This window comes from Montipora foliosa, chromosome 13, assembly GCF_036669935.1.
Source record: "Montipora foliosa isolate CH-2021 chromosome 13, ASM3666993v2, whole genome shotgun sequence".
In the NCBI taxonomy this organism is placed as follows: domain Eukaryota; kingdom Metazoa; phylum Cnidaria; class Anthozoa; order Scleractinia; family Acroporidae; genus Montipora; species Montipora foliosa.
The window spans coordinates 39,030,978-39,043,477 of record NC_090881.1 but is presented as its reverse complement, the minus strand read 5'-3'; the positions used below and the strand labels follow the sequence as shown (position 1 = coordinate 39,043,477).

Genomic DNA, 12,500 nt, shown 5'->3' with positions numbered 1-12,500 from the left:
TAGGTGCATAATAGACCCCTAAAGAAGCTTCAATAATTATGGTCTCCACTTTGATTGAAAATTTAAAGGATCAAAAGAGATTATGATTGTCTTTTATTTTTCTTGTTGCTGTAGCAGTTACAGCCATAAATGGCACATTCTTGGAAACCACAGACTGCAGCATTATGTTATTATATGAAACGACAGTGATGTTATAGCTAAGCATAGTAACACTTCTTAGCACTGGCCAAAAAGTGAGCAGCAAACCAAGATGAACGTTTCTGTTTAGGTAATTTGCTCATCACTTTACAACAATAAAAATTGGGTTTGCTAAGTTTGTTTTTTGTAGTTATAAGTACCTGAAGATAAAATATAAGCAATTTTTTCCTTTATGCCATCACAATAATGGCAGCACAAATATAATTTGGGTGTTTCACGTATGTATGGAAGCATGATACAGTATTGTTGTAATAATTATAACCCATCAACTAATCAAGTCGATTTAAAGTGTCAATACTGTTTTGAGCCTTTTTGAACCCACATCAGCAGTTGTAATTTGGCACCATATCACAAATTTTAACAGAAATCTTATTTGATGAGCGAGTTCTGAATCTTAAAAGAAGAAGAAAAACCTTAAATAATCGAAAAGTTTTTCTATCACGAACCACTCTCTCTTATCTCTTGTGGGGACAATTGACTGATCAACAAGAATACTTCATACACAACAATGGTTCTCCGGTTTTCGAGCGAAACAGGGTTTTCCTCGAGCTTGAACTGACTCTTGGTGCTTGTTTTGGGAGCTTCTCTTGCGTATCATCAGATAATATGTGCTGCCTCCTTGAGCTTCCATACATTTTCAGCAGCATTAAGCTCAGCCAAGCATGAAAGATAGATCTTATCTGGCCACATTTTCCCCGTGTACTCTTCGAAAAGAGGTAACATTCCGCGCCATTATGTCATGCGAACACAACAAATCTTGCAATATGTTTTGCTGTATTTCGACAACAATAACTCAAAATCCGTTGCGGGGGCAAGGGGGGGGCGACCTATAAAATAGAAAATCCATTTTTTATGCTATATAGTGTTGCATAATTGAAGACTCTAAAGTGAACACAAAGCGAGAAATCGATTTCTAAAAAGGGCACACTCGAAGCGTGTCAACAAAACAATGCAATGTGGGACTTCGTAAAATATTATGAAAATGTAAGATTAAAATTCGTCTTACCTTTAAATTGCCTTCACAGCAATGAAAAACAACTCCAATATGTTTAATCTGGCGCATTTATGGTGAATTATCAATAAACCAAAGCGAAAAAATGCCGAATTAACCGAGGGCTTCTGCCTTTCTCCATGGAACTTTTCGTCCGACATGAAGATCTGTATGAACGCTGCTCATTGGTCGAACTTTATCACGTGACAGCTGTCCAACCTCCTCTGATGTGAAAGTATAATGTGTGAAGAAAACAGTGAGGAAGAAGAAAAGATGAAGAAAACAGTTTAACAATCAAATTTCACTATCTGTGTTGCTTTGAACCTGTTCATCTGTATCGCTATCGTCATTTTCAAGTTCTTTCTGCACCTCTTTTGTACACTCATCTAAATTGCCATCCATCCTGGGTTCTTTGTAATTTGAAACAACAATCTGTTTATACTTTTCAAGTATTGCCTTGTTCCTTTCGGTAAGATCTATCTCCGCTGTAACTTGTACCGGAATTTCCAATCCTCCTTGCACTAGGGGAGATCTTTGGGGTTCTTGTCGATGACTTTAGCGCAAACAACCCCTCCTCTGAGTAGGAAAAAGCGTGTTGCTCTGGAAATTTCTCTGGGCAAGTGACCAAAAGTAGAGTCGGCAAGACGGCCTCGAAGGCGCTCGGTCGCGGCAATAGCATAGCGATCGTAACAGTTGTTTCTCTCGTAGCAGCATTTCAATTGCCCTCCAACAATCGGACTCCAAACCTCTTTATCAGCAATAAGAAGTGTAAAATAATAATAAAATTCTCGAAATATTTTTTCTTTTTCATTTTCGCGAAAATTAATTCCCTAAGAAAATAGTTTTGCACCCAAATCGCTAAAATAAAGACCCGCGAAATATGCTGACCTTTTTTTCGCGAAATTAAGTGCCCGCGAAAATTAGTACCAATAAGGTACTTCCAAAATACATCAATTTATTATACAACGTGCCAAGCACAAGATAAATGGAGAAGGGCAAAATATAGGTTAACTAATGAGATGCCCTTTTAATAAATTACATTTCTATTTAGGATAAAAGAGAGAAAATTTACAAGAGGGGAAACAAGAAAAAACATCAAGCAGTACACATAAGATGTAAGAGTAGATGTGGGACTGATCAGTACTGAGCAAGATAATGGCGATAGAGTGCCTATTTAAATAATTGCCCAGTTGGCTTTTCACGGATACTGTAGATATAGAGGATATTACACGGTGGCGAGAAGATATGAATTTTATGTTAGAGTGGCAAGAACAATATCTCACGAGTGAGCGAAGCGAACGAGTGAGATATTGTTCTTATTGTTCTTATTGTTCTTCTAGTTTTTACAAGCGAAGAGAGATGTTTTTTTTTTAAATTTTGTGCGTTGTTTTGTGAATTATGTGATTTTTCGTGAATTGTGCGATCGGATGCGATTTGAGGTCGATTGTGCGAAATCACACCATCGCGTAATATGAGAAGGCCTGGTGTATATACGCACATATGCATGTATTTATACGCACATACGCTTACATGTATATTCATGGTGTATGATTGTGTATACATGCGTGTCTGATTTTGCTTTGTTATTCAGTACCATAAATTTCCTTTGTGTTGCATTGTTGTGTAAAACAAAGAACTTTTGGATCTGGAAAAAGCCACAAACCAATAACAAAATTTACACATGCAGAAGCTATCATGCTGCAAACGCGCAAGTTGTTTCTCATCACGAATTTATTGGATAACAAGCAAAAGAAATTCAATGTTTATGAATCAGAAGCAAAAGGAAAATGATGTGTCTTAAGTTTGGCATTTAAATGCGTGTATCATTTAGCGAATTGCCAAGCGAGTATTCACAAATACACTACCCAAAAGGTTTATTACCTTTTAATTGCTATGGAAAACAGTGGAGTCGGCCTGTAATCGACCACATGTTGGGTAAACAGCAATCAATCAATAACTTTACTTTGCTTGGAATTTCAGATAGCAGTGATGCTAATATATCCCAAGAAATGATGGAAATAATGCATTGTTAAATTGTGAAAGCTGTTTTTAATTTGTTTACTTATTCAATGCAACGCCAAAGTTTACATCTGGGAATCGCATGTGTTGATTTGTTCGTATGCGTGTGACATTCTTTTATATGATGACATGTTTTTGGTAACCACAGACTTCAGGGCATCTGACAGGATGCGGCGATGCGGATCCGCATAATTCCCTAAAATCTGCATCCTCCGCATAGTTACAATATTTTCCGCATAAAACTGAAGAAATGCCTGATAATAGTGGTAAAGCAGGTTATGCCATCCTTACAAACGTAAAAACCAAGGAGATTGACTACTTTGAAACAGCTAGATTTTCCTGAACATTGAAGAAAACATGCCATTTCGTTTGTAAGATAAGCTTCGTGAGCAGTTTCCACAAATTTTTCAGCAATGAGCCAATTTCCAAGAACTGCAACAAACACATGCTTCAGTCTGCTTTTACAGCTCTTAAATGTTGGGGCAATTTACTGTATGCAGATTACCCAAAGTCATGGTGTCCATTGAGATACAGATTTTTTTCATGTAATGCCTTAATAACACATCAATTTCAAATATGTGTATCATGCATCATGCTGTTAATGGTTTTTTCAAGTTGTTACAGCTAAAAAATTCTGTTCTGACTATAATTATTAATTTTTTTGCTGGAGGAAAACATGGAACAATACATGTAATTGCTGTTTGTGCAACATCATGATGTTAACAATAATCAGATCTTGTGGTTTTTTCCTCATGTTTAGTTCCTCCAACGATAACTACTCCACCGGCAATCTCAGTTAGACAACGTATTGGATCATCTGTGAACCTGACATGTGAAGCGTCTGGTGATCCAATGCCAAACATCACATGGACAAGAGAAGTTGCCACATCTAACCGGCCAGTAAATGCCACTGGTCCTGTTTTTCCTTTTGTGAATATTCAGTTGAATGATGCTGGATCGTACAGATGTACTGCTGATAATGGATATGGAGTTGTTTCAAGTCTTTCAGCTCTTAACATATTCTGTAAGTGACAAAGCAATGATATTATTTCAGTGAGTAACTTTTAGAACTTTCTTCGTAGTGCACACTATAGGCATATCAGGTTTGTAACATTACAGTGTACAGGTTTGTAAGTGCTTTAAAGTGCATATGAAACAAATTTTTTTATTAGCTTGTTTAAAAGAGCTTTCAAATTGATCAAGAACAGTGTTTATTTTATTGCGATGTAGCACTCTTGGTTGCCGAGTTATTCAAGATTTTGATTTATGCAAATTAAAGGACTTGTGATGTCACATTGGAGACACAAAATTATGTAAAATCACAAAATATGTACTAGTATTTTTGCAAATACTTAGTCTGCAGGGTTGATGTGCTGCCAGAACTACACATTGTGATGGTGATTATTATGTCACCATAGGAATATACTCGTTACCAGGCCTCTACCTTCCCGACATGAAAGACGCCTCCTTTGTTGCTCCAGAGTCTAACAGACTTCCTTGTGATTGTGCTGTGTAATGTCCATATTCGCTCACACCCACTGAATGAACAGCAAGAGCAAAATAATAACACTTATTGGGGAGGAAAACTCTGATTTTACCCTTTGGATGGAAAGGGCCTGAAGCCTATTGTGTTGCCATGGAAACGTCACAGTGGGCCAAATCATGGAATTTTGTGATGAGTATAACATCTGCAAAAAGGTTCAGTTCTATACAGATACATACAGTCTCCAGATATAATTATTCCATTTTTTGTGATTTTACATCATTTTGTGTCCACTATGTGAGGTCACGTTAGTCCTCTAATATGCATAAGTCAGAATCTTGAATAACTCGGCAACCAAGAGAGCTATCACAATAAAATAAATGCCTTCTTTATCATTTTGAAAGCTCATTTCAAAGGAGCTAATAAAAACATTTGTGTCATATGCACTTTAAGTGTACTGTATGTCTAGTCTAGCATGATGATTGTTTCCTGCTGTAACACTAGTCGTAAGAGCTTGAAGCAAATTTGTTTGTCCATTTTGGCCGTGCTCCCAAGATACTGTACCTTTAATTGGCTCAATGGTTATACATGTACATGTATGCTAAAAAGCGAGCAGGGGTTTCAATAAGCACCGATGGCCGACGAAAAGCGTAGGCTACTTTGTTCAGAGAAGTAGGCTACTTTTCCCCTTAAACTTGAACATACTTTTTTCAAGCCCCAATCTCAAAATAGTTATCACATTCGATACTGCCATCTTCAAGCAACAGTGAATGGCATTTTTGCCGCGACCAAGGACGACGATGTAATTCAATTATGCTTAGTGACCTCGGCAAACATATCTAGAGGTTTTAAGTAAAGCAGATTGTTATAAAGTAATCATTGCATCAAGACTTGTTTTCCACTAAAAGAGTGCGCGGGCCATAAATCAACGGGAAAAAACGAGGATCCGTAACTTACAGTACGGACCGAGAAAACGAGGTTAGTAAGATATTTATTATATCTCTCTGAGGTTAATCCGGCGCGCGGGCAAGGAAACTAGTCAAAGTCAAGCGGAATGTTCAACTGCTACAAAGATTGCCGTGCCAAAATTCAACAGAAATGACATGAAAAACTCGCTAGATGATGTTTTATCGAAATTTTAAATTTAGCGGGCTGTACAGCAGGCCATACTGTAGAATACGGCCCGCTAATTTAGCCAATTACAGCGCGCGTATTATCTGAGAGATATAATAATTATTCTTATTGTTCGACAGAACTGATTTCTCGTTTTGACCGAAAAAAAATTATTGCAGTTTATCTAGACAAACTGAAATGTTTCAATTTGTGCTTGAAAAAATGCGTAGTAATGATGATATGAATTTGTCGAAACGTCATATAACGTTAAATCGTTAATTTTCCTTTTGAAATGATTTTCCAAATCTTTCTTCGCTGGAAATTATCAAAAGAATGCGCTTAATTGCTCACTCAGTGTCGCTGTTGATAAGAAATCTTCCTTTATCTTTGTACTCAATTTGTGCCCACAACACTGGAAATTGCATTTCAGAGCTTCCAGATTTCAATATTATTTTTCTGGGGGAGTATGCCCCAGAACCTCCTAGATGAAGGGGCCTAGCGGCCCCTTGTTGATACAGGCGGCTACTAGACTTAAACAAGTTGCCTGCTTCAGATCTTATTGAAACCCCTGGGTGAGCTTCAAGCATCATTGATAAGAAAATATGGTAACCCATCTGTGCAAGAAAATTTGGTTTTAGTCACTGTATGATTGTCCACTTCCCCATGTATCAGTGCTTGATGTTGCGACCGCTGAGGTCGCCAGTGCGACCGGATTTTATTCACTGGCGACTAACCTTTCACACTCGGTGGCCAGTATGTCTGCTAAGATTTATTTTATTTGGAAAGATTTTGAATACAGAGAAAGCCTCTACATGTACATCTTTAAAATACGTAAACAAGCTAAATGCAATGACCACGTATTCGCGTGTACACCCGTAAGCCTTATGTTTACTCGTTATTAGGATTACATATGTACCATAGCACTTTTGCCATTGACGACTGTAATTCTCAGAAACAAGACACCTAGGGTGTAATACACGGGTGCACTATTCGGGATGTTCTGATCATGTGAAATGAATTTCTGTAACAGTTTCATGTTAAAGGTTAATTCTTTTAATTCAAGTTTTCATCAGACAAGCAAGAATTTGAGGGCACAAAGGCAATACTAATAATAATATTATTGTTTATGGGAGTAAGATAGTAAATGCAAACACAAACTCACTCAAGATGCGTGTGCCCATTCTGAAGAGTTTGTTTAACACTTTAGCTATCTTAGCAGTCAAATTTTCTGTTGGTATATTTTTACTCTGTCTAACGCCAGGTGATTTTACTTCTCATTGGGGGTCACCTCGGGTCTTAAAGGATTAACAACATTTAGGTTCACTCAAAAACTGTCCCTCCGCTAAGTTGTTGTTTCACGTTGCCTGATGTGAAGGAATCAGGATTCTGGAATCCAGCAAATGTGTGACTGAAAAATCTGGACATTATCCAAATCGTGGAATCCAGGATCTACATGTATTTTGGTGGAACCCATTAGTTTGGAATCTGGAATCTATGACTCGGGATCCAGGATCCACTATTGGGGATGTGGAATCTGAGGGCCACCTGGATTTCTTTAGGTTGCACACAGGCTCTCTGTGATTGGAATGGTGTGCGGTCAACAGCTAGGGAATTGGATCGAGCGGGGAAAAGGATTCCCCAGGAGTTGACCGTGTGCCATTCCACGCAAATATTAACTCTTAATATATAAGAGCTTGCCAGACTTTTGGAGACAGGTATAATGTTACCCAACAAGAGACATCATATGTTTGTTAACGTGCTGTTTAAAAGATTAAACTCTGTCACTCTTAATTTTTCCCACCACGGTGTCAGGGAGGGCGTTCCATATCCTAATCGCAGAATGAAGGAAGGTTCTGTCCAATGTTGACGTTTTAGCATGAGGCATGGCCAAGGCATGATTGGGCATGGATGAGCTGGCATGAGTTGTTCTGCCGGATGTATATGGACATGGTAACAATTCCTGGAGATCCCTGGGAGAGGTGTGCAATTTGTAAAGCATGGTGACAGCGGCTACATCCCTTCAGTGTTGGAGGCTAGGGATGGCCGTATCTGTGTTGAAGCTATTAAATTCGCAATTCCATCACAAGATCAAGATATAATACATGTATTGCCAATAAAACAAACCTTCCCAATGTCAAATACATGTACTGTAACAAAAAAATTTTCTTGACCTAAATTTTCTTAAATTCAGCCATGCAGTTCTGTATGGTGACCCTTGAAGTAATGATGGTACCAACATCAATGATGTTTTTTGCTACAGGTGATGATTCTGAGTGCAACACAACTGAAATTGCAATTAGAATAGCACGCGGTGCAGTTTGGAACAGCTCTCTCACCGAAAGTAATTCTCGTTCACCTTACTATAAGTGGTTGGCTTCTACTTTGACAGCAGAGGTAAGTTTTGAATCATTTGCTGAATAATTCAGTCATTTATCTATTTCTCAGTACGTGAGCGGATGGTATTCTTTAGATTCTGCTACACTACATGTATCTGATTGGTTTCTGGAGTGTAGGGTGTAAATGTAGTTCCATCTGGCCTGCTCACATCGGCACCCTGTCAATATGTACCAGCAGGCAGCGATTTTCCCGCCTACAACAAAATATCTGCCACTACTAATTAAAAGTTCATCGATAACAAATTAATGAGGTGTCCACTACAGAAAGGTTCAAAATTTTTTGGGCGAGCATACCCTGGACCCCCCTACCTGGCAAGGGCAGATGCCTACTACTCAAAACCAAAAACCCAAACCAAAACTTATTAATAATTCATGATGGGAAAACAAAAAATGTTTCATTCATCAGTTAAGCAATAGAAAACGTTTTCCGTTTTTGCATAGCCTGATATAAACACACGAGGAGTTGGGAGAATTCGAGACAGTTATGCAAACCCGAGATGAAGTCGAGGGTTTGCATAACTGTCGAGAATTCTCCCAACCCCTCGAGTGTTTATACAGTATCAGGCTATGCAAACACAGGAAAAAAGTTTTCTATTGCTTTTATAAAATATTTCTCAAAGATAATTCGACACATGAAGGAAAATGCTGGTTTTTTTCACTTTTTGATTGAAACAGATATTCTTGACACATGCTCATATTCCTACCAACCAATCAAAACGCGCGTCTGACAATACATAACCAATCAAAATTCGTGAGATGTCACAGCTGCGTTTACATACTCTCATCTAAACACAGCTATTGACCAATGAGAGTGCGCGTACTATCCTGATTATTTTATAATATCTGATACAGACATAAACGTTTCTTTCAGTTTTCTCTGTTAAAAATGAAAATGTCTTGAATCACCAAAAATACATTAACTACAAATGTAGCTAGTGTACATTAAGGGGGCACTGTCTTGCGATGACATACGCAGTATTTTTCACACGCAGAGATTTTAACACAAGTAATTTTGTTTTTTTTTTTGCTTTTCCGGTTTAAGTCTAGACTAAATATGGCTTTAGAAAAGCACTAAAATGAATATTTATCTGTAGTCAATGATTTGGAGTCCAAGAAATAAAAGCGAACACAAATTTCATGCCATGTTTGTTCACTCACAGCTGAATTCAGTGAAGTGTGACCGCGAACACTGCATGTCGGCGGTTCAAGCACTCACACAGGAATCTTTTTTCTCTGCGACATAGCACCAAACATTAGCAGATTAACGTGGCATTTCTAAGCTGAAAGAGTGTGCATTTATTTCCATGAGATGACTTTGAAGTCGAAAGACGGTAAGCAGAGAAAAATTCAGCCATGTTTTACTCACCGCTTGCGGTTTTAATTTGTGCATCAAATAAACACTACCAGTGCAGTTCTGCTCATTTAAATGCAGTGTTTTCTTCAACGTATTCAATACACATTTCAGAGCGAAGATGGTAGACGTTTATCAACAAACGATTATGTGGTGGTCTCTGACATTTAAAGTGGTACTACACTGTACGATCAAAAAATCAAATCTTTTTTTCCTTTGGAAATTTCAAAACTATGTTAACTAAATTCTAAGTGACCCACGTTTTAAGCCTTAATTTAAAAAAGACCCTTGTTTATGTTAACTGGAATTTTCGTATTTAATGGTCTACCACTGCTAACTTTAAAGATCTTGAGCGAGCTGGATCGAGGAGAAAATGACGTCAAAGACTCGCTAGTTTAAGAATGCAATTCGTTTGTGTGTGACTGAATTAATATGCAGCACGGGAGTTTTTAAACTCGTGAGTGAATGACGTCACTTTTTCCTGGATCCAGTCCTCTGAGGTACAGTCGATCAGTTTTGATCGTGAGTAATGGCGAAACTTACCTTTAACGTAAACACTTAGGTGTTAAGCAAACACACTTTCAAAACCTGAAGAAAAAAGGAGCCACAAAGACGGACTTAGATCCTTGTTGATAGCAGTTGATAGCGAAACTGTTGACACTTCGATTACACCATGCATTGAATTTCTCATGAATTCACGCCTTAAAAACGTTTCTCTTCATTGTAGATGCTGCTTTGATATTTTGACTGCTCTGCTTTGCTTTCTTGAGCAGATTGAATCACTATTTGTGCGCTGAGTGTTGAAAATTCTGCATGTGGCAGTGGTCACTATAATTATTGTCTGCACCTCTCCAAACTTGAAAAGTTCAGGCTGAATTTTTAAAGTTTCGATTAAAAAACCTGAGGCATGCACGTCCGTGACAGTGCTCCCTTTCCACTGAAAGGGACAAAGTCACCGTTAAGACCATGCCGACCTGGCACGGGTTGCTCGAAGCATGGTTAGTGCTAACCAGCGTTAAATATGATGGAAACTTATAGGCTTTGATACCTCTTAACCAACGGTTAGCGCTAATCAGGCTTCGAGAAACCGGCTCCTGGACGCTAGTTTACTGATGGTATTGTAAAGTCTCTACCTCAACCCGAAATCAAATTTTGCGCATAGAGTTTATCAACTTGAAACTGATCTGTTTCAATCCTCTCGGGTTTTCATTTGATTTTAAGTCACTAACTGAAAAGATGTTTTGTTTTATACTTTTATTAATCCTACTTGATTATATAAAGGACGGTTCATTTGACTTGATTTGCGTTAATTGTTAATTTCAATTTACAGTGTCCCCAATTAGTGCTCCAGCGCTAGAACGACTAGACACTTAAATAAAGTTCCTTTCCTTTCCTTTCATTACGAATACTTCACAGTTCTGTGAAAAGGTGAGAGTCATTTTGAACTGTTCAGATCGATACAAGTTCTTATTATATATAACTTTTGCTGAAGACGCGGTCAATGGAGAAAAAATAAAAAATTATGTGTGAGAAAATTAAAACTCGCTAGGGATATGGCTTCAGATGAAGATTCTGAATGATGTAAAATCAATCGATCAGTGACAAATTGCTAGGCAGCCGAAATACTACACAGACAGCTCGGTTGTTTTAATGAACAGATTCAATACCATAGCTTGTCATGTTAACAAAAAATATCTTTTTGTTCACCTTTTAATGAAGGCTTGTTTCCGAGGCAGATAACAACGATGTATTTTTTGAGTCCATTTTTGCGTCAAATGACAAAACTTCGCTGGCAGACGCCGCTGCATCGCGTTGGGTTACAGAAAATTTCTGACGCCATACTGGTTGGAGGGCAAACATGGCTTAAATACAATGAATGTATGGGAAGTTTGCAGATTTTGAACCATTATAAATCCTTTAAGGTGTGACGACTGTGGATAGCGAGAATACCTCTCAAAAGCACTTCTATTGAGACTATTTCCGTGAGGTGTGACGATCACAATCAAACTATAACGACTGTAAACGAATTTGTAATTTTCATATAAACCTTTGTAAACAAAATAATTATTATGCAAAGTGAAAATTTCCGCGAAATTTGAAGCGACATGAGATTTCAAATATCCAATTCTCAGACGTTGTGCCTTGTGCAATGATCTAATTTTCTGTTGAGTGAATGATACTAATAAAAACAGGGTTCGTGCGCGTCGTGAAAACCCTTGAATTTTGAGAGTGCATTTTCAAGGCCTTGAAAATCCTTGAAAGTCTGTGCTCTTTATTCCTGGTCCTTGAAAGTCCTTGAATTTTTTTTTGACCCGCATTTTTAATCTTTGAAAACTGCAGTGAAAATAATCAGCCATTCAAGTCATGTCATACAAACGTACATTATTTTCACGCATGTACGTTACGGAAAATGAGGAAGAATTGTACTGTCAGACCATTTCTATGGGTAAATTCATCGACGTAAATAAAAAAGAGGTCCTTGAAATTTCAAAATTTGGCCCTTGAAAGTCCTTGAAAAGTCTTTAGATTTTTGGTCTGAAAAAGTGTGCGAACCCTGTAAAAGAATGACTAAAAATATTTTTAAATTTTTGAAATCTACTTAGTTGCAGCGGAGTTATAGGGGTTTGAATTTGGCCAAAATCTCATACAGTCACTGTAATTTAGGCCACCTTTGCGCCCCTACCAAGATGTTCTCAGAAACCATGAAAAGGTCTATTCACATAGAAACGTCAAATAAAATCAAGTCCTATTGGTGTTGAAGACGTGGAATTAAGGGGATCAAATTCTCCGAATTCACTAGGAAGAATTGCAATCCCTCGTCATGTGTTTCCCATCTTAAATTGAAGGAAAATAGAGTCTGAGGTCCTCGACACATCCTGTGTTGCGTAAAGTCTGCCGGAGTCCTAAGATTTAATTTTGCAATTGTCGACGTTCGCTTTGAAAGTATTT

General features: G+C 37.9%; 2 protein-coding genes across 2 annotated transcripts in view; both read left to right on the top strand.

Annotated features, from left to right (window-relative positions):
- LOC137983192 (fibroblast growth factor receptor 1-like) overlaps positions 1–4,116 on the top strand; it is a 29,961-nt gene extending 25,845 nt beyond the window's left edge. Inside the window, exon 18 of the mRNA XM_068830380.1 lies at positions 3,969–4,116. Coding sequence (XP_068686481.1) covers positions 3,969–3,983 — 15 coding nt within the window. The 3' untranslated portion in view covers positions 3,984–4,116. The remainder of the gene's footprint in view (positions 1–3,968) is intronic.
- The window catches only part of LOC137981956 (proto-oncogene tyrosine-protein kinase receptor Ret-like), a 28,711-nt gene continuing 20,271 nt past the window's right edge, over positions 4,061–12,500 (top strand). Inside the window, exons 1-2 of the mRNA XM_068828980.1 lie at positions 4,061–4,232; positions 8,065–8,198. Of these exons, the coding sequence (XP_068685081.1) occupies positions 4,061–4,232; positions 8,065–8,198 (306 nt within the window). The remainder of the gene's footprint in view (positions 4,233–8,064; positions 8,199–12,500) is intronic.